The 24,805-nt window shown below is 37.7% G+C and overlaps 2 protein-coding genes across 2 annotated transcripts in view; one reads left to right on the top strand and one right to left on the bottom strand.

Annotated features, from left to right (window-relative positions):
- Nucleotides 1-6,885: 6,885 nt before the first annotated feature.
- LOC140924714 (PHD finger protein 10-like) overlaps nucleotides 6,886-24,805 on the top strand; it is a 28,496-nt gene continuing 10,576 nt past the window's right edge. Inside the window, exons 1-10 of the mRNA XM_073374726.1 lie at nucleotides 6,886-6,966; nucleotides 9,789-10,086; nucleotides 11,691-11,768; nucleotides 12,374-12,441; nucleotides 13,301-13,366; nucleotides 13,872-14,000; nucleotides 15,312-15,421; nucleotides 16,201-16,333; nucleotides 20,882-20,968; nucleotides 21,849-21,957. Of these exons, the coding sequence (XP_073230827.1) occupies nucleotides 6,955-6,966; nucleotides 9,789-10,086; nucleotides 11,691-11,768; nucleotides 12,374-12,441; nucleotides 13,301-13,366; nucleotides 13,872-14,000; nucleotides 15,312-15,421; nucleotides 16,201-16,333; nucleotides 20,882-20,968; nucleotides 21,849-21,957 (1,090 nt within the window). The 5' untranslated portion in view covers nucleotides 6,886-6,954. The remainder of the gene's footprint in view (nucleotides 6,967-9,788; nucleotides 10,087-11,690; nucleotides 11,769-12,373; nucleotides 12,442-13,300; nucleotides 13,367-13,871; nucleotides 14,001-15,311; nucleotides 15,422-16,200; nucleotides 16,334-20,881; nucleotides 20,969-21,848; nucleotides 21,958-24,805) is intronic.
- The window catches only part of LOC140924715 (BTB and MATH domain-containing protein 36-like), a 686-nt gene continuing 581 nt past the window's right edge, over nucleotides 24,701-24,805 (bottom strand). Inside the window, exon 1 of the mRNA XM_073374727.1 lies at nucleotides 24,701-24,805. This exon is cut by the window's right edge and continues 581 nt beyond it. Within this exon, the coding sequence (XP_073230828.1) occupies nucleotides 24,708-24,805 (98 nt within the window). The 3' untranslated portion in view covers nucleotides 24,701-24,707.

The following is a 24,805-nucleotide window of genomic DNA, read 5'->3' as shown; positions in this document are numbered from 1 at the left end:
TTAAGTTTATTTAACTAAAATAAGTGTGAAGATTTTTTTATACTTATAATATTCTGATCAATAGGTGGTTACTTTGCTGTAAGGTTGGCGATTTCTGAGACATATAAGATAGCCGACATGCAAATATTAATATTCAAAACCGACACCCATAAAACATTAAGCAGAATTTTGCTTGCTGGATGATATTTGCCTCATTATGTGGGTTCCCTTAGCTTAAAGTAGATGAAATGGGAGCCGTGACAATAATTTAACGAACAATCTTTCTAGTAAAAAAAAAAATGACTTTTTGTGGTTAACTTGTTACTCTACCAAATTATTTTTTAGTGAATGCAAATTTGGCTTGATGAAAGATACAAGAACACAATGGGTAGCGCTTTGTGTTGTGGTTAACACCTCTTCGGTTTATACGCAAGGCAAGATCGCGTGTAGTGCAGTAAACATAGAGGCTCCTGGCTGTGGATGGAATAATACAAGTGACTGTTGAATTGTAATTATACTCCATCAATTGGTAACTACATTGGAGTCCCAGTGCAGATGTTGGCCGTGATATCAGAAACGTTCAATTTTGTATAGAAGATATCACTGCAAATTCATCCTCCACGAAACAGTTTGAGCAGCCGCGGAAGATACGATATCAAGCTAATTTAAAATCGGGAAGGAACTTCAGCGCCCTTTTAGTTCCGATTTGACAAAAACTTGAATGGAACAAAAGGTTCTAAAGGGATGTGAAGGATTCAAGGAGCGGAGGTTTGCTTGAAGTACGATAATCTATGACCCGTACCCGCAAAAATCATAACCGCAAACCTTTTAACTTACTTTGAAAAGAAAGAGCTCAGACACTTTTTCTAGACAATAAAAACAGGGTGATATTTAAAAAAGCAAATAATTTGGCCGTCATGTCGGTGACTCTCAAATTTCTATTTTTATTGCCTTATTTTTAATAATCGAAACCGTTTGTTATGATATAACATTTTTGAGATCAACCCGGAAAGCAAATGATGATACGTGAAATCATAAATCAGTGCGGTACATCAGCTCTGATTATCAGACATTGATTCTTTCTCAAGGTTAAGGTCTTTTACGGCGGTAACGAAAAGGCCACGATAAAGTGAGCTTTCCATCTGAAAAACATGATAAAAAGTGGCGAGAACTATTCAGTTTGGTTAACTCGTAAAGGGGCTACAAGAACTGAGGTTATAGCCTAGGCCCGTAGCCAGGATTTTTTACGGGGAGGTGCGATCCAACGAGAAGATGGACCGAACAAGGCCGGGGGAGGGGGGTTAGCTTGTCTGAGACTGCATTTCGAGCGGTTAGTTATTTCTCAAACTTTTTATCTTCAAAAGTAAAGAGCACATTACTTTACAGTTTTTTAGAATGGCAATGTGGGATGTAACTATTTAAATTAAAAAGAAAAAAAATAGAAAGTAAGTTGTAAATCCGTATTATTCGCTAGGTTTGATGCATGATCTTTGCATCATGATCTTTCATTCGTGTGTCAAGCTCAAGCTTCTCTGGGTGTACCTTAGAAACAGATCAATCAAAGACTTCTTCAGCGTTCATTAGAGGTGGATATGTATTACAGTCAGCTAAGAGAGCCTCCCTTGTGCCGCAAATACTGCTTTTTGGCCAAAGAAAACAGCGGATATTTTAAGCTATCCTCAAAGATAAAGGGCCACACAAGAAGGAACAATGTATACCTTTATCTCCTTCAAAAAAAAAAAAAAAGGATCCAGACCCACCCCTTGTAATTGACCGGAGCCCATTAGTGGTCTGACATCCTCGATGAGGCCCTCAGTTAAGGTCAGCATTGAAGCCAGTCGGAACGGTTGTGCTGCTCTCCCAACAAAAACAAAATAATGTTGCCCCTGAGCGAGCAAATGTCACAATAACCGCAAAGGGAGAAATTATGATAACATCATCGCGCTCCAGTCTAAGGACGTGCTTGTTCAAATTTACATGAAAGGGGTTGGAGTTGATTGGTACAAGCAACTCTGTTGACCGAGTTGCAGGGTAGCTTTCAATATAGGAGTTTCAATATCCTGCAAGTAACGTGAAAGAGCTGGGTCCAGCGTGTCAAATCTCTACCAGGGAACCTCTTCTTACTGTAAAAATAATAATTCAGATCCAGCTCTCAGGAAACTGTGGAAACAAACCCTTAAGGTTATTAGCCACTTTTGAAAAACAGAAAGGAAAAAAACTAACACCTTCAGCTAGCCTGATGGAGCAAAGATAAGAAACCACAGGCAACCGCTAAACAGTAAAAGACCACATGACCTCCCAGTAAAAGAAAAGAGGCAAGAAAACATTTGCTCAATCTGCACTACGAATCCTCCAAAACAGACTTAAATTTGTAGAAGTAAGCGACGTATTAGCAAGGGGTATGCCTTGTAGGCATACCAAATCCCCTTTCTTATACTTTTTGACGAAAGCTGAAAGACGTTTTGTGATTCAAGTTTGCTACACAATTAATGAATAAGAATTGAAAAATCTAAGTAATTCACTTCTTTGTTTTAAAATTCGTTGGTCACCAAAATAGTGTACCTCCTGGGCCTGTGAGGGGGTGGGGGAGGGGGGGGGGGGTGGCTGTGCGAGCGCACCCGTCGCACGGGTTTTTTACGTTATAGAATATCAGACTACATATGATATATAACGGTTTAAAATTGTTCCTTCATAAACGCAGTTTTACTAATTTCATCGACTGCAAATTTAGCATAGTAGAAACAAAGTTTAAAAGTTAGACTAACTCATGCCCTATGCAAAAGTTAGTATTTTAGTTTCTGTTTAACAGCACCCGATTTTCATTTTTGTTAAAGTCGGTTAAACTGTTTTGTAGGTAAAAATAGGCAGAATAGGTCTTTACACATATTCATGGTCATTCTTCAGATGCTATCCAGAGAACACTAGAATTTTACCTTGTGGAGTATGAGAAAGATCAGCCTAGTAAAAAGCTTTTACTTAGGCTCCTGAGCAGTGTGTGACGTCGTGATCTCTAGGAACAACTTGTACACCACGTTGAGACGTGCCAGCAGAAGACATGAGAAGACTGCTTAACAATTACAGTAAACACCCGCCACTACTATAAGAACCTGCGTTTTCCCAAGTTACCCTCAACTGGCTCTTACATTAGAACAAATTTAGGCTATTTAGGTTCTTTTAAAATAGGTTCTTATTTTCTGAAGAAAAGGTACATTGTGGCTAAGAGTGTTAATTAGGAGGTATTCAGCTCATTTCTTCTTAGGTAAAACTTGTTTACCATTAATACAATCGCAGGTGGAGTAATGAGGCAGCTATGTCTGCAAAGAGGATGGTGAATGTTGACTTAGTTTATTTGCCCAGGTGTAAAGAATTTTTTGTAGATTTTAGAAAATAATAACTCGTTTCAAATTTTAGGCTAAACAGGTTCTTGAAAAGGGGGTTCTTAAAAGTTGGGTTCTTATTCGCGGGTTTTCACTCTACTTGTAAAGCCTGGTTTCGGTATGGTCGCCATGATATCGCACAGCCGGATGCTGAAAAATACTCCTGCCAGCAATTTGAACTTTCGGTAGTGAAGGTATGCGATTTTAGTCGGGAAACGAGTTTTAAACTTGAACTTTAGTCAGTCATTGATTGTCTCCACGATTCACAGTAAACAGTTGTTTCCATGAAAACTGTAATTGTTAAGATTGTTGAACGTTTCAGTATTTCAGGTATTCTAGGGGTCCAACAAATGTTTAATAATTGGAAACCAGTCTAAACTCCTGTGGTCGTAATCCGCGTATGCTGCATGAGTTTACATTTGGGTACAAGCTTTTCTTTAGCTGTAAAGTACCCCGTAGCCCATGGAAGTATGTACCGTGCCACAAGAAATGGGTAACCACTTGCTATTTCACACATTCTTATCCAATGACTGGCCGGCACTACCTCAATTGTTAAGAAGAATCACAGCAACTGTTCGGTTTTAATTCTGAGATTGTACTGACCAATCTCAAAACTTTGTTAGAACCACACGGCTTTGCATTGCTCAGGCTCCTAAAGGAGGCGTAAAACCAATCAGTTTATTGCTCAAGTTATCAGTCAAACACGTCCTTCCTTTGTAGAGGTTTTACGTATAGAAATGTTGACTAAGAATAAGATGCCGTTACAATATTCAAGCTCCGAGGTCAACCTCCATAGGGATTTCAATTTTGATGCAGCAAAGTACGACGTTTGGAAATAGCAACCAATTTAGGATATCAATATTTTTTACAAAGAGATAAAACTAGCCCGCATGCCCAAGGCTTGAACCAAAGACTTGTTTTGTTTTATGGCTGACCCGACTCTGAGCGACGCAAGTCTTTAGTTGAGACCGGTCTTAATTTTAGGACTCGCAAACAAGTTAACGGAATGTACTTATCAAACTGGAACTGCACCTTACGCTCCCCTTTATTTAGGCTGCTGTTTAATCATTTTATTTGGTCACTACCATGGAACCTCGATGTAACGAACGATTTTCTTGACCCCTGCAAGAGAGAATCATTCATTCTCTCTTGACCCCTTGATGATAGTAAAATATATGAAAAAGAACCTCGATACTACGAAACCTCGTTATAGCGAACAAGTGTTGTCAGCCTCTTGGCCTTCGTTAAATCGAGGTTCCACTGTAGTAAATTATTAAGAACTTGGGTTTGATTGTTTTGGCAACTACTTTTGGCTTGAGAATCCGGGAAATTATGCTGCTTACCGTAACCGATTTGTGTACCTCCCCGGCAATGCGACATTATTAACCAGAACGCCAGACTCCATTTTTCACCTCTCTGGCCAAATCAAGTAATTAAGGAATGCACGCGCAAAAATATCAAACTTCCTCTCGCGTGCCTCTTGCGTCACATTTTATATACACCATGCATGACTGGTATCAACCCAGCGAGCGGTAGATAACCTGACAAAACTACTAATCGTGTTATAACAGCCTGGGAGAGCAGCCGGGACAGGTTAACAACCTGAGTGCCGAGAGGAATGAAATAGAAAAGGAAATCATGGTAATTTATTTGACTGGTAATTATTTCTTGCCAAATTGGATTGCCAATTTTTAGTGAACAATTTTAATACTCTATATAGATACTCAAGTAAATCAAATAAAGTACTTTACAAATCAGTTTCTTTGTTTGTTGCTAAGCTAAAGTCAATTTTATTTTTGCCATTAATTAGTTCTAGCTCGGGGGTCTCGAAGACAGCCATGATCCCGTCAGAGTTGTTCGACCTTGTTCATATCGGCTAGCTTTATCGACTATTAAAAAAGCTTTCGTGGGGATGTTTTATTAAGCTCATCAAAAAAAAAAAATGGAGGAGCTCCCCATTTTAACCGTCTCATGCCTGAGGAGAAGAAGAAGACGGAAAAACCTTTGTCACCTTGCAGGATTTTGGAACGATGCGAAGCTCCCGAAGTATATCGAGTTATTTTATTAATTTTACAGACAACTCTCTCTACGACGTACACTTTCTGAACCCGCCCTGACTGTAACCCGTCTTAGAAAGGTGTCCGGCTTATAGAGAGTCGAGGTAACGTGACACAAGTACTGTAATTTTAAAGCTGAACCTATTCGCAATGAATACACGTCTGTTGAACTTGTTCAGCCTACCTTGGAACATTGTAACCGAAAAGTGGAATTATTTTCCTGTTGTGCAATCAAACCGGTTCATCATACGTTCATGGCAATGGGGTATACAAGCGTAAGAGTATACACTCTGCAAACTGGAGCTAGACTACAAAATATCAAACATTTTGCAATTTACTGTCATGTAGAGTACCTACATTTCCGTTTTGTGGTATTTTTCACTACATAAAGCAATTCTTGACCGTTTCAAAAGTGTTCGTTGTCTGTCTTATAGAGGTGTCCGTCAAAGAGAGAATCATGATTGTATTCCTACGAGCTGCTGTTTAAGTTGCTGTTATAACTCGATGTACCCACTTGCTGAGACTTGAAATTGTAAATCTGTGAAAACTCCGGATTTCTCATTAAAGCAGGGTTTCCTTGGGCATAAAACTGTCGCAATCGATTTAAGTCAACTTGAATATTTATTTATTCAAAAAACTCAAGTGCGTGTCAACTGCGTTCTTGTTTTTGTGTTGCTGTTGCTGTTTTTAAGATTTCTATAAGTAGTCACGAGGGCATGTAAGCCACACAGGAAACACCTCAATAAACGGTTATTATAACGTCGTTAGCACTTCTCTTCTATTGTGGGTGCACTGAGTCAATTGTTATTTATAAAGATTCGATGAGTCAGACCCGCCGCTAGATGTTGTGTCGTAACACTGAAGCCTGTGAACTCTTCGTGTAGATGATTAAATGAAGCCATGCAACCGTACCTGTCCGACACACGATTTGGTTTAAAAATATTTCTGATTGTGGTTTTAGGAAAGGCTGCATTTTGTTATATCCTGTTGTGAAGGCGACACTCAAGCCGGGCAGAGAACAATGTCTGTGTGGGGGATGTTAAACGGCGCAGTGTGCAAGGCAACCTTATGTTTACAAAATGCTCGAGTTTGCACATTTAACTTTATGACTAGTCGGGGGAAGTTTAGTTTCTTTAGATACACTTATTTCGAGTTTAAATTTTTGACTATTCGCCAATTTAAAGACCTTTCTCACCTCACAGGCTAGTCCCTGCCAGTCTCTTGTCTGATGGATGAACGAAACATAAACAGACAGGAATTTGAATATCGATAACTCGAATTTTCCTTGTACGTAGAGTCAATTTTCCGATCGTACCCTCCTCTTACTTGGCTCTGACTCAGAAATTGAAGAAAGTTAAAAAGCCCCCCTCTCTCCCCGTCTCTACTGACATTTTTTTTACCCAGTTTTACCGCCGCCAAGGTTTCGTAAGAGGACTGGTGATGAATTTGAGACCTCAGCAGCCACGCCTGCGAATGGCGGCTTTGTATGAAAGTCTTGTCTTTTTGTCCTAGCTTTTGAGCTTCTGCCGTTTCGTGTCAAGATGCCACGAAAGGTTTGTCTTGTGTAGAATACGATAATTGTGTTATTGATTAGAAAATTTTTTCAGTCGTTACCTTGAACACCAGTATTAAATTGAGCTGGACACAGTTTCCTTTTGACAAAACGCTACACTGACATGTCAAAATCACTTAAATACGTGAAGAGTAGATCCTATTTTTCTCAAACTAGGCAGTGACGTTGTTGGGTTGTTGGGATCAGATGTTGGTCTGTTTGTTTGTTTGCTTTTCCCATTATGTTTATGTTTCCAGCTCTTCGAGTGCTTATAGGATGTTTGTATAGACATATATTTCTAGTATCTCGCTATTTGAGTTCCATGGCCAAGTAGCATTGTTTATGTAAAAGCCCAGATTTAAAAATTTATATACAATTTAGTGGGGAAAGTTCTTCTTCTTGAAATTGTACATTTACATGCAACTTCAAATACCCAGTCAATTCATACCCAAATTTTGGTCACTTCGTACACCGAAAAATAACAGAGTGAATACAACTCAATAATAATAACATGCCTCATATGTAATACACCTCGTTCTTAAGGCACAAGGCGAGATAGTGCACTATGAATGTAATATACTTTGTTCTTTAAGCCTTGAGACAGGTGCTACACATGCGATTTAAAAATCTTAGAAATGTTTGTCAGTTAGGTTAATGATAAATTACAATGTAGGCTAGATTTTGTGTATATTGTTGACCTAACTAAGCTTAAGTAATGATTAACAAAGAAAAACTGAGTGAGAATCAAATTAAAACTGGGTATGAATTGCTCAAAATTGGGAGCAAATGGACTTAGGTGCAAATTGACTTGGGTGGGAAATGACCGTAAACCGTGTTAATTTTTTGTGCCCGAGAAAATAATGATAATATTATCTTCTACCATGAAAATGATTCTGGGAAAGTAACCTTGATTTCAAAGACAATACAGTTGAAGTGTAAAAAAATTATGAAACACGGTACTGCTCAAAAATAAGTTGACAGTCACTTGCGTCTCGATCCTCGAGACTAGAGACAAATTTCGAGTTGAGAACTTGTCATGAAAGTGCACTTTTACCTTTCATTCTTAAAGATATTGTTGTGTGCATTGGGTGAGACTCAAACGTTTTAATTCAGGTAAACAAAGCTCGCTCTTTGAAAGCAAAAATGTTCGCTTCTGGTCTCCTGTTAATAGTCCTTTTCAAACTTGCTTTTTAGAAGTGAAGGCAAAATACATATATGTAACAGCGGTGAAAATTGAGCCTCCATTTAAAAGTAAACAACAATGACACGACTTACTAGACCGTATTAAGATCGCTTGTGCACAGTGTACACTGTACAGCCATAATTCTATTTGACTTTCCATTGTTCGTATGTCAGACTAGCGGTAAGAAGAGCCTCTGTTTGAAAGTGAACAATAACTATACGATTCTGTAGATAATCGTACTCAAAGCAATTTTTCAACCATAAATCTTCTTTAATTGTTCCAAAACAATATCACAGATTCACACGATTCGATCCGAAAACTAGCTCTTATCCATCACGCAAATCACTACAATGAAGTCTGTCTGTCTGTCTGTCAAACTCCGAATCATGTGACAACTACATTTCTGCAGAGTGCTCGTGCCTTGTCGCTTTCTATCGTTCAAACAAAATGAGTTTAAAACTTTTTTTAATGCATAAATGATCATGTGTTAAAATGTCACTTCAGCAAACAAAGTTTCCGGTGACATCAGCTAGATTTGCGTAAAAGCCAGTTTTATAATTCATGGAGTCGCTGAGCCATGTTTTCGAATGAACATGGCGAATGAAAGGTTACATATATGAAATTGACTAATGGAAAATTTAATAACTCAAGTGCTTGTGAAAATGTTGCTTTTTGTTACAAATATAGTTTTCAGTGAAATTATTGTTTGACTACATGTAGATTTGCATATTTTACATACAGTAACAGCGTGACAAGCCATGGAATCGACTAAAACGCACTTGAAAATTTTGCTTTCTAAAACACACGTAGTTTCTCGTGACTTTATGAACATTTACATAGGCCAAATGTGCAACAAGCCACACATTCGTCGAGTTTTCATATGAACTTAGTGCGTGAAAGGCTAAATGTTTTAAGCTGCATTTATATTTTACATGAGAGAGGTTGAAGCTTGACTTATAGCAAATTTAACAACTCAGATTTCGTAATCTTCATCATGATTGGCATAAAACAGTGACAAGCTTAATTCAGCCACAGCATTCATCTGTGAAAATCTCGGAACATTGCGAGCAAAGGCTACATACACTGTACATGTAGGATAAATCTTCTAAACTGAAAATATTGATTTACACTTATTGAAAGCTTGCTGAAGCTAACAATTCAAACAGTTACAGAACACCGCACCACAAACACTGATCAATGGTGTGAATATCTGAACGGCTACGTGACTGTTCAACATTGCTCTTTTGGAAAACGAGTAATTTCAAATAAAAACCTTGCTTCTTGATCCTCAATCCTCGATCATCTAAGCTTGGGACTTGATCTTCGCGTCTTGAGACTTTATCCTCACATCTCGAAACTCAAAATGTTCGAGCTTCGAGACATGAGGATCGAGTCTCGAGTTTCGAGCTTCGAGTGTCAACTTACTTTTCAGCAGTACTGTATTTCATTCCTGGTTGTTTTAACTTTACTTCAATATGATAATGTATCTCCTGAACAAACTATTATTGAAGTTTTTTTTTGTTTTACCTGCAGTTACTTTCATGATATTGAAATACATGCATAGTAGCTCTTGATTTCAAAGATTATGAATTTGAGCTTGATTTATCTGCTATCTTTAAATGATTTCATTTCTTCTGCAGAGAAAGGCAGCAACAGCTAAGGAGCCCAAACCTAGCATTGAAACTGAAACAAAGCAAGAGGAAAGTAAGGAGAATGCACCAAACAACAACGACATTAAAAAAGCTGTTAGTGAAGAAGTGAGCAAACCAGTACCCCGGCCCCCTCCCCCTCCCCCTGATGTCAGTACAGAATCCAGATTTACGGCTGAGAGGATGTATGAGTACCAGTGGCCTCCGGATGGGACAGGAGAGTTCTACCTTCTGCGACATCAGGTTTGTCAGTTTTTGGAAACTGAAAACCTGGACAAAAAATATTCAGGTCAGTTTGAATTACAAATTTAACAGCAGGGATAGACCAAATGTTGGTTGCCATAAATTAATGATGTAATGAACACCCACTCTCAAATTAACTCCTATCACCTAATACAGTATGCCCCGTCTACCATGTTAAGTAAGTTTGTATTGCCCCTCTCTGATAAACACCCCCTGTCTAATACACCTGTAAATACTCCCCACAGTGTATGAGAATTACTCCAAAATGCTAGAAAATAGCAATGAAGAGCAAAATTATTTAATTAAGGTTTTGCATAATTTATTGTATCTTGTTTAATGTCAAGTTCAAAGTAAGGAATTCATAGACTAAAGATGGCAACACGATGAGCTTGAGTAACGATTCTGACATCGATGTTGAGATTTGAATCTCTAGATGGCCTTATTAATAGGCCATATCAATAATTTTGATGGAGTGTGCATTCTGTTGTTGATAGAAATTTTGCAGCGAGAACATTAGTTTTGTTGAGCTTGTTACAGGTACATGAGAATGAACACCTCCCTCTTTTAAACACCCCCCACCTACAAATATCAAAGGCCCCCTCTTGGACTTCTAATAATATACCTGCCAACTCTCACACATTATACATGAGTCTCACACTTGTGGACTAAAGACATCGATCTCAGGCATCAAGGACAATCTGTCATACCTGACTCAGAAATCGGGATAAAAATTAATTGTTCTTTAAGACATGATCATTATTGATAATAAAAATTCAGTTCATTTGCCCAGTAGTATTTTGACTTTGTGTCCTAAATGTATCACAACATACTAAACATATCGCCTTTTAGATAGCTTTAGAAAGGCTCAAAATTTGTCGCATTACATGTATCTTCAGACTTTTTTGGCAATGTTCGAAAGTTTTTGGAAAATTGTCAGAAATGTTTGGAAGTAGCTGCAACGTTTTCCGTAATCCCAGTCATGACACAACAAAAATTTCATGCATTTGACTCAGAAAAAGTTGGCAGGTGTGAAATACATGTATATGCCACGCATCTCTTTTACAGTAGATCAAATTTTACAGTATTCCCACCAAAAAAAATGTTAATCTGTGGCTGATGGATCAGGTGAGGATAAGGCACTTAGTACACAGTTCACTGACTGAATAAAGACAATAATAATTATTAATTCTTCAAAAGTGGATTGAAAAGACAACTACGGTCATGATATCACAGGAAAAAATAACGGATTCCCATTTGTGGATATTTTAGGGTATTTAAAGAATACCCACAAAAAACCCAAATTTGGAAGAGTGAGACAAGTCCCAATCAGGGAACGTGGTTGGGAATTCCCTGGTTGGGACTTGTCTCACTTTGGGATTTTTATGGGTATTCTTCAAATACCCTAAAATATCCAAAAATGGGAATCCGTTATTTTTTCCTGTGTATTTTTTGAGGCATGTAATTTGAAACTTTCGGACCCTAAATATACAAAACTGAAAATACAAAAAACAAAATTGGGTGGACAGGACCTCCTACAGAAATTTTTCCATTTGTGTGACATACTTTACTTGTAAAATTCTTGTAGTACATGTACATGTGAAGTAATTTGAAAGATAATTTAAATTTTTATTTTATCTCCTCTTGTTTCAGGGTTTGAAAAGCACATCGTGAGTGAGGAAGAAAAGTTATACCTAAAAGAAAAGGGAGTAATAAGCAATGAGCATCAAGGTATGAAAAGAAAATCCTGAGACATATGTCTGTATAAGGTGCATACAAGGATTAGTACATTTGCTTAATGTGCCATCTTCTGTGTGACAGGTTGCAAGTTTGATTCCCAGGTGGAACCTCAAATAGTTGTATCCACTTCTTTCCATTCAGTATCGCTTTTTAAAAGTGGCTTAAAATACCCTTAAAACTGAGGTCTGTTTAGGGAGGGGGGTTATGATGAGCCTGCTGTCAGCCAGTATTAGGTTGTTAGTCAGCTAGTGTCTTTTTTGTGTCATGTACAATGTACTGAAATAAAGTAAGGACCCTCCACCTTTCTTTATTTTCTATACAGTTAAATCTTAACACTCATTTTCTCCTTTTACCTGATCTGATAATTTTAAAACTGTCTCTTTTTGCTGCACCAAACATGGCAAATTTCTGGGTTTTTTTATCCTCTTGATAATCCTAACCAATTTCATTTTTCCCAGGGGGCTCAAATTTGCTTGAAGATTCATAGGTGGTACATGTACATACATGCATGTGCAACCTGGTGTAGATCTACAGTGTACATATATAACTTCATAACTTTTTTAGAACTTTCATACACCTGTATACATCTTTTACAGAATTAGCGGCATATAAGACAGAAGACATCTGCCAACTAATGATTGATGAATTTCCATCAAAATACCAGGTACAATGCAACCGGTCCTACAAGGCTTAATTAAAATTCAACTTTTGTTTAAAATTAGGGAGCAATTCCTGCACATTGCCCTTGTCAAGTTAAAAAAATTCTTTCTCATCAACCTTATGCTATTTGTTATCTTTTAGCAAACTAAATCTTCTTTTGCATCAATTGAATTCCAAAAATAGTGGTCCAGTTTTGTTATTTAACGCTATACAATAGGCATTGAAACTGTTTCCTTTCATCTGTGCAACGGATGGCAAGGATGAACATGGATTGAAACTTGATAAAGCTGGGCTAATTTTTCCAAATAATTTATTATAAAATGCTATGTATACCAAAATCACCAAAAATTATTATGGTTAGCGCTCCCTGATGAAATTTTTTGAAGGCTTTTTCATAGCTGTACAGATTGAAACATTAATTTTTGTATAGAGCTATTTTGAGAAAGGTTGTTGGATAAAGTGCATGCGACAACCCTGACAGGAGTTGTGGGTGGTTTTGAGTTCATTGTTTTTCAAAGAAATTTGAAAGAATGGCAGGAGAGGCTGTGGACATATGTCTGTGAGTGCTAAAGGAAAGCAACAAAAATAGGTTTGACAGCTACAGTGTCAGGAACAGTGTATTGAACATATCCCATATTACCTTTCGGGATTGTCGCGTGCACATTTTCTCCAACAACCTTTCTCGAAATAGATGTATGAGTTAAGCCACTAGCTAATGACTTCAGCACAATTATTGATCAAAAACAACAATATCTTTGATGATGTAGCCCCTTTAGAGTGTGCTGGTAGTCAATAAAATATTATTTTTCTGGGCTGGTTTTCCAATTATTTTCTTTTCCTTCTATATTTTTTTGTTTTTTTAGGAGTACATAAAAGCAGCTCACCTCAAAGAACGTCAAAGACTTATTAAAAAAACTGAAGATGAAAAGGTCTGTCTTGTAGAATTTTTAAATTTGCAAATGGTGGAAAAAATTCCAGTCCTGGTGAAAATTTCCATAGCAGTCATCCATCTCTTCTAAAAACCAAATACAGCCAACCAAACTCAAACTTTGAAATACATGTACATGTGATAATTGCTACATAGCAGGTATGACATTATTGCTTGCTTACTCACCAATGTGAGTGTGAAAACACATTTGACAAGTGGAAATTGTGGTAATTATTTGAAGGGTCTGGTGAGTGAAATTTTCACCTTCAGGAAAATAAAACTCTAACTGATTGTTTTTGACAATAATGATAGTTAAACATACCAGTTCTCTCATGCATTTTGAAAGCTTTAAAAACCTGGCAAGTAACTACAGCTATGTACATGAAGTACCTTCTTATGGTTATGAAACTGCTGGGCTAAAAATTTTGCACTGATGATGTAGATTGTGAGTTTCTCCTCACATGGTTTGAATTTGAAAATCTGTTCATATTTTTACTTACTTTCAGAAAGCACTTGAAACTCGAAAAGTTGCCAACTATATCAAGCGTGCTCTTAAAGATGTTGCTGAATTTAATGCACAGCTAGCCCAGCAAAGAAGGGAGGAACGATGCTCTTACTTTGATATGCAGACTCAGGTTAGAATTTCAACATAACATTGCTTTCCTCTCCTGTCAATCTTATTTTGCCATAGTACCTGTCCATAGCCCAGTTCAAAGTATGTTTTTACCATAACTGAGTGATTTCTCACATGCTGTTTGGTTGAGAGCAGTGCTTGATAAAAGTGTACTAACCATGGAAATGACATGATGGTGGCACAATTTGTTTTTTTCCTTCTCCTGCATCCAATTTTGCGAGAAACTTCAATGGAAATAGATGTCAAAAACATATCAACAACAAGTTTCCATGGTCTGTACTATCACTATCACTATCACTGTCACTATCTTCTCATTAGCTAAGAGCCTACAACTGATTTTGGAAATCAGCGCAGCCAACAGATTAGTTAGTTATCTGCTTGCAGATAACTGATTAATCTGTTTCTTGGGCGCGCAATGCATGATTTCCTATAACAATATCAATTCAGGTTCCTTGCAAGCATGTGTTTGTCATTATTTTCTTCAAAACAATGTATATTATACATTGTTATACATTGTATGTTACACATTGTTTTGAAGAAAATAATGACAAACACACGCTTGCAAATTAGATTCGGTTTTCGTGTTATCCTAAATAATCAAGGTCTCGGTAAGTGTTATCAGCCTCAGCCTTCAGCTGGGCTGATAACACTTACCTCGACCTTGATTATTCCGCATATTATCAGGAAAACCTCATCGAACAATTGTTTAGTATGGAGCAGGGATGGTGCATTGGTGAGAGCCCTTCCCCTCCCACCAATGTGGCCCGGTTTCAAATCCCGGCATCAACGCCATGTTTGGGTTGAGTTTGTTCTTGATTCTCTCCTTTGCTCCAAGAGATTTTTCTCCAGTTACATGTACTCCGGTTTTCCCCTCTCCCTAAAAACCATCATTTTCAAATTCCACTTCGAGCAGGAAAGGCAGACAAAGAACTTCTCTGTCGATGGAAATCCAAAGTGTGCAAACTGTCGAAAAGCTGGTGCATAGCTTGTGCAGTTCGTGCAAAGAAGAAGACCTTCAGGCTTGTACATGTACATTTATGTTACAGGTCAAATTTGATTTCAAGTTAATTTTGATTTAACCTAGGTTGATTCTCAGTTTCCTTGTTTCCTAGCCCTAATTCATGAATAATTAGGGATAAGAGACAAAGAAAATAGAGAATCAACCTAGGTTAAATAATTTTAACCTGAACATAATAATTTTGGCCTGTAACATTACATGGAGCACTACTCAAAATGGCAATTAAAGGAATATTATGGTATTTATTTGCCTTGCTATTTGCCTACATGTGAAAGGATTGTCCTGTCATTACAGATTATTCATGTTCCTTTGAACAAGACAGCAAGGTTACCAAAGCAATGCACTAAACCAAGTCTGTACCCAGTGGCTCTCCTGCCAGGGCAGTTCCAAGAATACTTCAAAGGGTAAATTTTAAAATTTGCAGCAGCCATCTTCAAAAACACAAAATTTAATTGCTCATTGTCAGCACTGTTTGGCATAAATTTTGATATTAGATATTAGATCAATCGATGATTTAAATAAATTTAAATCCTTTCTTTTATCTTGCATTTTTGTGACTACGACGTAAGGATTATATGTAAATGATTCTAAGATTTTTATTTTTTTATCTGGACCTTTTAAAGCATTGTAAAGCACTAAGCACTGAAAAGTGTAGGTGCTATATGAATATTTTTATTTATTTATTTATTATTATTGTTGTTATTAGTAATGGTAACAGGACTGAGTGGAGTCCAATTCGGTCTGTAATCATACAAGTGATCCGATTTGTTTAATCACGAGTATGATTACAGACTGAATTGGACGACACGAAGTTCTGTTACTAATTAATCATAACTGTAACAAAATTTGTGATATAATAGGCTATTTTTTAAATCAAAACACAAGAAATTCGAAATTTTGTTTTGCTAGCAGTGAAAAAAAAAAGCCATTTAAGCGTGCGCGTGATGGCGGGTACTGTCCAATTACTAAGGCATGACGCGTACTGTCCTATTAAACTGTCCAATTAAGGCTGAAATCAGGGCAGTTGATAGCCAATCAGATTTGACAATTTTGTTATAGTTATGATTATTATTATTATCATCATCATACTCGTGATTAAATAAATCGGACAATCGCGTCCTGTTACCATTACTTATTATTATTATCAAGTTAATATGACTTTTCTTTCTTTGTTGAAATCAAGGTATAACTCGGAAGAACTGAAAAATTTCCCTCTTGGCACAGTCATGGAAATGCCAAAGCCGCCAATGCCTCCTGCACCATACGTTCCACCACAAAAACAGGACTCAGAAGAATCAGATGGTATTTCTTTGCCGGTACGTTGCCTTTTTCCTCCCTTAAAACACGAAATTCAGCCAAATTAGGAAATTATAAAATGTCTGTTAAATTAACAGAAACATAAAAATAACCGCTTGAAACTTTAAAGGAAGGTTAAAATAACATAACAGAAACAACAGATGGCACGGATGGGCAAAACTGAAGAAGATTGAAACGGATTGAAATTAGGGTTTTTGAAAATTGTTCAGCCTAACAGTTTTTCAAAGTTGATCCCTGCTGCTTGCAACTTCAAAAATAATGCTTAGGAGACATATTTGTTTGTCTCGGATATCTGATTTTGTCATTTACATGTAATTTCTTTGCTTACTTTAAGTTCCATAGCGATTGAAGGCGAGTAATTAGCAGAATTAAACAAAATGAACTGGACTGCCGTGACACACCTCCTTTAAAGTTATAACCCTCTCACTCCTGGCTATGTGTACGGTGTTCGTTTACACCTCAAAATTCGACTGAATCGGGATACTTTCTATGAACTAACGCTCCAACCAATTTTTTGGATATTACAATACTAGTATAATTGTAATGTTTACTAAATCTTAGTGGCATTTATGGACTGGTAGAAATAGCATAATTCCAAATTAAAAACGCAAATTCACTTGTGTGTTGACCTCTCAAACGTTACATTTACCACACCGAAATAAAATGTTGTGCTCCGAGCTACTTATAGCCAAACTTTGGCCGGTTTTTTGCTCAGCACGACTTGCACATAAAACAAACTCTTGTTTTCCATTATTTCCAGCAGCTTACGAAAATTCTTTGACATGTTATCAGCATGAAAATGATGACGTACCGTTGTCCAACGTGGCGAACACTGAAACGAATGCTTGCTACAAAATCCTTCGCGCTGGATATTGTTTACTCGTTGTCACGCAAGAAAATATCTTTTCAAGATGCACAATAACAGAAGAATATATTTTTTCTGTAAGCCATTTACCTAATTTTTTTTCCTCACTGTACAAAACGAGGGTATTTTACTCTGCGTGAACGGCATGTCCAAGACAGCCATCCCGAGACGTTTAACAGTGCACTGTACTGGACTCGGTGCATTTGTGCACCGAAGTGCACTTGTTCGGTGCACTAGTGCACCAAAGTGCACTGTTATTAGTATTTCAGTGCACCTGGTGCACTAAAATACTGTTAACAGTGCACTGTTTTGGTGCACTAGTGCACCGAAACAGTGCACTTCGGTGCACTTCCAGTATTTCGGTGCACTTTGATAGTTCACCATTTCGTACAACACGTTTTCGACACGTTGTCTTGTTCTTAAAATGGGAAAAACTGGAGCTGAGCGCTTACGTGAATCGCTTGAAAGGAAAAAACAAAAAAAGAAAGAAAGAAATGCACGATTCTACTCAAACAACAAAGATAGAATTCTAGCCAAAAGAAAGGAGCAACGAAGATTAAAAAGGGCACGTGTAGCGGAAGAGGACCGAGACGAAGGCGAAGCACGAAAACCAAATTGGCGTCTTTACAAAGCACGGCAGCGAGCTAGACAAAAGGCCGAAAAAGAAACGCCATTGTCCAAGAGTGTTCCTGTTCCTTCTCCCAACGCAGTACGACAAGCATTTCCTAACAGAACAGCGCCAAAACGAGCCATTGACACCGCAAAAGCCATCCTCCCACGTATTACAAGACAAAAAATTGTTGTCGTCTCTTCTCTCATCGAAAGCCCCACAACGAGGCAGTCATTGCAACAATGTGGCTATGTGAAATCACCAGAAAATAAGGAAGGACTTCTGATAGCATCATCCATTTTGCAAGATGCCACAGCAGCGGCTCAGGCGACTAATATGAAACGAAAGCGATCGAATGATGATCTTACTGCTACTCAAGTAAGTCTTTCATTTATTTGCGGGGAAAAAGTCAGTAGCAAACGCTTGAAAAGCAAGGTCTCTGAAAAATTAGAGATCAATAGAAAGCGCTTAAGTACTGTTTTCAAACACCGCACCAAAACTTTGAGGAGCGACACGTCCTGCTGGCTTTACTCAAAAAGGCGAACGTAATCAGACGCTATTCAAGTAGAGGACCGTAAGGCTTGCGCATGACTCCTGGTCGAGCCCAGTAATCTCCACACAAGCGACGAATCTCCTGTTCCACTTTTTTTGCAAACAAGAGAAATGGTTCTTCGAATGAGATGAAGCGAAATAAAATTAAAAATGCGTAAAATCACATCGTCTGGAAGCTGATTAAACAGCATCGGCCAAAGGTTAAAAATTCGGTGCACTAGTGCACTGAATTCGGTGCACTAGTGCACCGAAACGGTGCACTTGGCCTATGTAATGCTTTTGGGAAGCAACACCGCACACATAGCCTCCAGATAGTAGCAAAAGTTAAAAAAAATTCACAAAGTTTCTTTTTGTGAGATCCTAAGAAAATAAATTGCACTGTGCAAAAGTTCTGCTAAAGACGTTTCTTATGAATGGTCACACCAAAGGATTTCATCCACAGACTCAAAAGTTAGAACCACCTTGTACAGCATAATAAACAGTACCACAGGAAAGTACTGCTCAGTAGCTTTCATTTGAATGGTCACACCATAGGATTTCATCCACAGACTCAAAAGTTAGAACCTGTTCATTCACTATATTATATTCATATTCACTGTTTTGACGTTATGCTAATTTTTCCAAATTAATGCGGACAATACATATATCCATGACTAGTACATTTCAGTGTGAGTATTGTCAATGTTTTACATTCAAAAGATGCGATAAATTCAAACTAAAATGTACTTGTCATGGAGGTATGTATAGTCCGTATTATTTTGGAAAAATTAGCATAACGTCAAAACAGTGAATGTTGTAACGCAGATTTTTGTCCGGTTCGTAGGATAAGTTTGTCCTGAAATTTCAAGGTGCTGCAGTGAATCAATCTTAATGAAAGTTTCAGACATTTTTATATACATTATGAAGATTATGTGAAGAGATTTTAAAAAAATTCGTTCGAGTCGTTTTGGAGATATACAAGAAAGCGCTAAAAGTCCAAATTCTGAATGAAGTTACACTTATACAGGTGGTGAGAAAACGGGTTAGATTTCAAGATCGCATGAACGAAAGTGCACCAAAATTTCCTAGCATCAAAATATGATATTAAGCATTATTCTTATGCTACTTAAGAATAATTTGAGTCATTTATAACGTTTTTATTAAATAACCTATCACGGCTATTGAAAGTTTAAGGTTTGAAATATTTTTTCGTTTTAGTCGAATTCAAACATACATAATTTTTTACTTCTTACGGATATTGTTTGCTAAACACCAAACTTTAAGTTCCTAGTGTTGGATTTTCAGTAGCAGGTCTAGATCACACAAAATTTGGCTTTAATCAATTTCAAAGTTTTTTGTTTATTGTTGTCATAGTAATATCGATTTTATTTAAAACTTCATTTTCACATATTTCAATCCATAGCCAATTACTGGTAAAAATTTTATAGCGATCGGACAAGGAAAAAATCACTTTTAAGGCGATTGAAAAATATCGGTATTGCCTCTGAAAAACTGTATCGAAACACCTTAAACAGCATAATAAACAGTACCACAGGAAAGTACTGCTCAGTAGCTTTCATTTGAATGGTCACACCATAGGATTTCATACTCAGAATCAAAAGTTAGAACCACCTTGCACAGCATAATATTGAAAAAGTATTGCTCTGTAGCTTTCACATGAATCCTTAGATTTACAACTTAAGGATGACCTTACATGTTCTAGGAGTGAAAGAGTTAATAGGCTATGCCAGCATCAATTTGTACTCCTCCTTGCTGGCTGGATTTACTGTTAACCCCTTAGACTCAAGGGTGACAAACATGAATTTTCTCTTAACAGTATCAGTGCATAATCAAAAGAAAAGGTTATGAGAAGTAATCATTATATAATCACCAGGGAAGAAATGTTTTGATAGTTTTAACAAATTCTCTCAGCTTGTAGATCAGTCTGGAAAATCTTCATATGCACATCTACACTTGTATGCGTCTAGGCCCTGTGTCCATCTTTGATCCAGCCGCTCTTTCGGGGGATGAGTACAGGCTCGTTTTCTCGAACAGGGGCTGGTAATCAATCCTTTATCAAGCCAGATCCACATACAAATTCTCCAGACTGATCTCCATACATTTTTTTTAAGATTAGTTGAGAGAATTTGTTAAAAGATCAAAGGCTTCTCCTAATTTAGTAATCCTTATAAACTTTACTCTTGATGATCTGCTGATGTTGTTAGGAGAAAATTGATGTTGGTCACTCTTGAGACCTAGAGGGTTAATGGGTTAAGAAACAGTCCTAATTTAACTCAGTCCCGTGGCCCTTTAAGAATGGGATTAGGCCCAGGGTTGATCATCTCAACCGGTTATAACTGAGAAATAAGCAGCCAGATATTGTCAGAGGTGAACCTTTTCCCCCGAGAGCCAAAGAGGAACGTAGCCTTTGTAGTGTGTGCTACATGTATAATGAATGAATGATGATGATGATACAGTTGTAATATTTATAATAATGATGATAATAATAAATAAGGGTAATACATTTTTCTTATTAACTAGGAGTCTACAGCAGATGAATCTGATGCAGAGAGTTCAGATGAAGAGATAGAAGAACCTCCAACAAAGAAAACGCCTGGAAAATATAAAGTAAGTGAATACATGTATCTACACTTGATAATAAAAACTACATTGTGCATTTTTCCGGTAGAGAGTAGAGCAATTCATGTACAGTAGGTAGACGGAGGCAGTGTGGCTAAATGGTCAGCTCACACAATCCAGAGGTCTTGAAAGTGCACTCGCCTGGCCTAGGTTGATTTGTTTCTCAGTTGTTGCAAGATTGACAGCCACTCTTATACATGTAAATAGCCAACTGGAGTCAATTTTATTAAAGCTTTTGCAAGTGTTTTTTTTTTTTTTACAAAGGTTGTGACTAAATTGGATACCACAAAATCGGGTCATCATCTTGTCTTAAAATACTTTATACAACAGTCATAAATAGCGTAAAGTATTTTAATAATATTATTGAACAAAATTAATAAAGAAAACATAAGAAAGTGGGGTATGTGAAGCTGGAACCCACTACAGTAATATCAAGGGCAGCAAACTGACAGTAGGACATGTCAGGAAGCAGCACAGAGAGATGTTATTACACGCTCTAAGGGAGTTTTAAGAGGAGTGCAAATTATTAGGGCGTTTCCATTCAGCCCGAAATTCCGGAACGAAGCCTCTGTCTGAAATCAAATGGAATGGACTATTTAGGGTCGGTGCGACCGGAATATTTACATGTAGGACCAGCTTTGAAGTTGGTCCACTTTGACCGTAACTAAACGCGTTCAGCAACTAAACGAGCGGTGGCTTGGGTCAGGTCTCTGCAACCGGAATATACCGTTCCATTGGACACGTGAAATTTCCGAAATTTCTACCCGGAATATTTGTTGATTGGAAAGCGGCCTTAGATTTCTTTGCAGTTACACAGACACCTGATTCTGGCCTTTTTCTAATGATGATCAATTAATTCAATCTGCAGCCACCAAAACGACCCAATGCCTTGTGTGGTATCTGCCTAAAAGGTGCCGAATCAAACAAAAAGGGGTCACCAGAAGATCTCATTCATTGCTCCCAGTGCGATAATAGCGGTAAGTCCATGATTTATGACATCGTGTTACAGCAGTCCAGTCCGTTTTGCAATGTTCAGTTTTTCTAATTATTTATGCTGAGGAGTTCCTTTTACACATGGCGTGTAACTATCAAGAAATTGAGTGTGTATTAAAACATCACGGCTCAGTTTCTCGATTAATTCCAATAATAGAGAGCTTTAGATTTGATTACGAACGAGATTTTCTCAGTACTAAGTAGTGCACGCGCGTGAACCAGCGTCAATTAGGCGGGAAAACGTGATAGCCGTAGTCATTCTTCTACGAGTATTAGCGAGAATGTTGTAGTGGCGAAAACAAGTTATCAAATGTAAGAAGTTTTATCATTTTGCTATCGGGAGAGGGCTTAACCTCCTTCAGTATAAATAACCATACTAACTTTTTTGCTGAAAAAAAGTTAAATGAAGCTTTCCGGGGGTGTCTTTTTTTTTTAGAACACGCGCCAAAACTTGAAGTTAAATCTCGTACTTGTACTCGTTCTCGTCCTCAAATCTCAAGCTCTCAAATGTAAAAATCAGCATACTACCTATCCTATCGCATATGCCTTCACTGTAAACCTCAAGGCTCAAAATGTTTCTTTCGGGCGATGGTCGGACACGTTGATCGGCCAAAGAAATTTTTGCTCGGTCAAGTCTAGTTTTCTGACCCGTCAACTAGTTGGGAAAAAAGTCAACTAATCCTTGTGTGATTTTCTATAAGTGAACATGATTAAATTTTTACAAAGAGACAAAATCTAAGACTAATTTACAGGTGAGGAATTAGCTGTTTGCTCATCAATAAGAGCCTGCGTAACCGCTCAACATGAGCAGTGAGTGAATCTATTAGCCGGTCAAGACACAGGCGGCCCAAGCTCAGTATGAGAGTTTAATCATGTGCAGTGGAACCTTGATTTAACGAAGTCCTTGGTATAACGAACGAACGATTTTCTTTAGCCCGGCCAAAATTAGCGTAAATTGTATGGAACAGACCCTCGATTTAACGAAATCCTCAGCCGTCATAACGAACACAATAGAGAGTTTTAGATCCGAGTTTACCGCGAACCTCTAACCGCTGGAGGTCACGTGACAAGTCTTTCGCGTCACGTTTGAGGTTTACGACGTGCGTTTTCAACGTGGGGAGATAGATTTTCACGTATGTCATTTACCTGAAAGATTTTAGAGTATAAATCTTGTTTTATCCCACGTAATGATACAAAAATCTTGTGGAGCAAGTCTTTATCCATTAACAAAGGCACAAATACGGGCGAAATGCTAAATTTGATAAATTCTATTGGATCTTGAAAACAAGTGCCATTCATGGCTGCTGGTTCAAAATGGCGGCCGTAAAATTGCAAGAAGAACTAATATAAGAATTTACAGCTCTTTGCTGCTAGATAACCCAGTGTTACCGTAAATTTCTTTTGTTTTCACTGATTGATTTTTCTTCTATTTCTAAGTAGAAAAATAAACCAGAATCCACTTCTTTAATCCACCACCAATCTAAATCGAATTATGTTTGAACGTTGAACCGCAAACGGGTAACGGCAAACCGCGGTTAGAGGTTCGCGGTAAACTCGGATCTAAAACTCTCTAATACAGAAACGCAAACGACGCGACGGCAATGAGAACGTCGCTTAAAAAGTGAATTTGCGTTCTTTCAGTCTTTATCGCAGTTATTCCTACCCACTTACTTTGTCAAATGTAGGTGAACCCTCCTGGAGTTGAATTCCTAGGCACCATATCGAAGCACAGAAAGAGAAATAAAATTTCGTCGTTGCTTGTTTACGTCCTCCATAAAAACGCGAAATAAGTCATGTTCACGTCGTAATCGTGCGAAAACGGGCAGAGAAATGTACAAAAAAGCGTGGTGCACGTGCAAGGTGTTGTTTTGCTAATAAAACCTATTGTTTTTTTGATGTTCTCGTTACTGTCCGCGTCGTTGGAACTTAAAGTCCCTATTAAGATTGAGGACAGTGTAGCCTGCGAGCAAGCTTTCCTATTTGGGCGAGCAAAGTGAGCCGCGCGAGAGGGGGTCCTTTCTCTCCCTCGCGCCCCGCTTTCGCGTCTCCTGTCGCGTGCCTCTCGAGTGTCTATTTTTCACAATATCCCCCAAATGGAGAGCTTGCTCGTGAAGGCGGTGATTGAGCTTCAGAGTTTTTTTTTTTTTTGAAAAGCGCCGCAACCCCACTGTCCGTTGTTGTTTGTTTGTTTGTTTTTTTTCATACTTGATTGCTTTTGTGAAAAACAACTATGCTTATTTCAGATCAGAATTTAACATAACCCTAAGCGTAAAAAAGGGATCAAAAGGGATAAAAGATAAGTTACTAAAAAAATCAATACTACTAACTGCCTTCGGACTCAATGTTCCTAGATCTTCCCCTAGCATAAAGTTCTATATCACATTCGATATCTGAAGTATTTTCTTGAATAAAAATTGAAAAATCCGCGAACTGTGACAAAAATCGTCTCGCAACTGGAATCATTTCTCAGGTTAAAAATACCGTGATTGATATATATGGGCTTGTCTCGACGGGCAAATGTGAAGCGTGGTTACAAGTCACTGTCGAATTCGGCGAACGAAGAGCCATCAACTATGACTGATCATGATAGATCGTAATAGATAAGTAGATTGGATTAGTAGTATTCAAATTAGGCATAGCTTGCCAATGCATCAGACAATGGCAGTTGGAAATTTTATTTTAAGTTACATCCATGCGGCTATGTAGGGGCGAAAATAAACGATGGGGATTTAGATTATCTCCCAGCCAGTTTCCTCTCATAAATTTCAAACATACCCTCTACAATCTTCCGAAAGTTAGAAGAAGAAATTTTCTCGTACATGTTGTGATTCT

The sequence above is a fragment of the Porites lutea genome, chromosome 14 (genome assembly GCF_958299795.1).
Source record: "Porites lutea chromosome 14, jaPorLute2.1, whole genome shotgun sequence".
In the NCBI taxonomy this organism is placed as follows: Eukaryota; Metazoa; Cnidaria; class Anthozoa; order Scleractinia; family Poritidae; genus Porites; species Porites lutea.
Note: the sequence above shows the minus strand (reverse complement) of the source record. Positions and strands in the feature narration are given on the sequence as shown.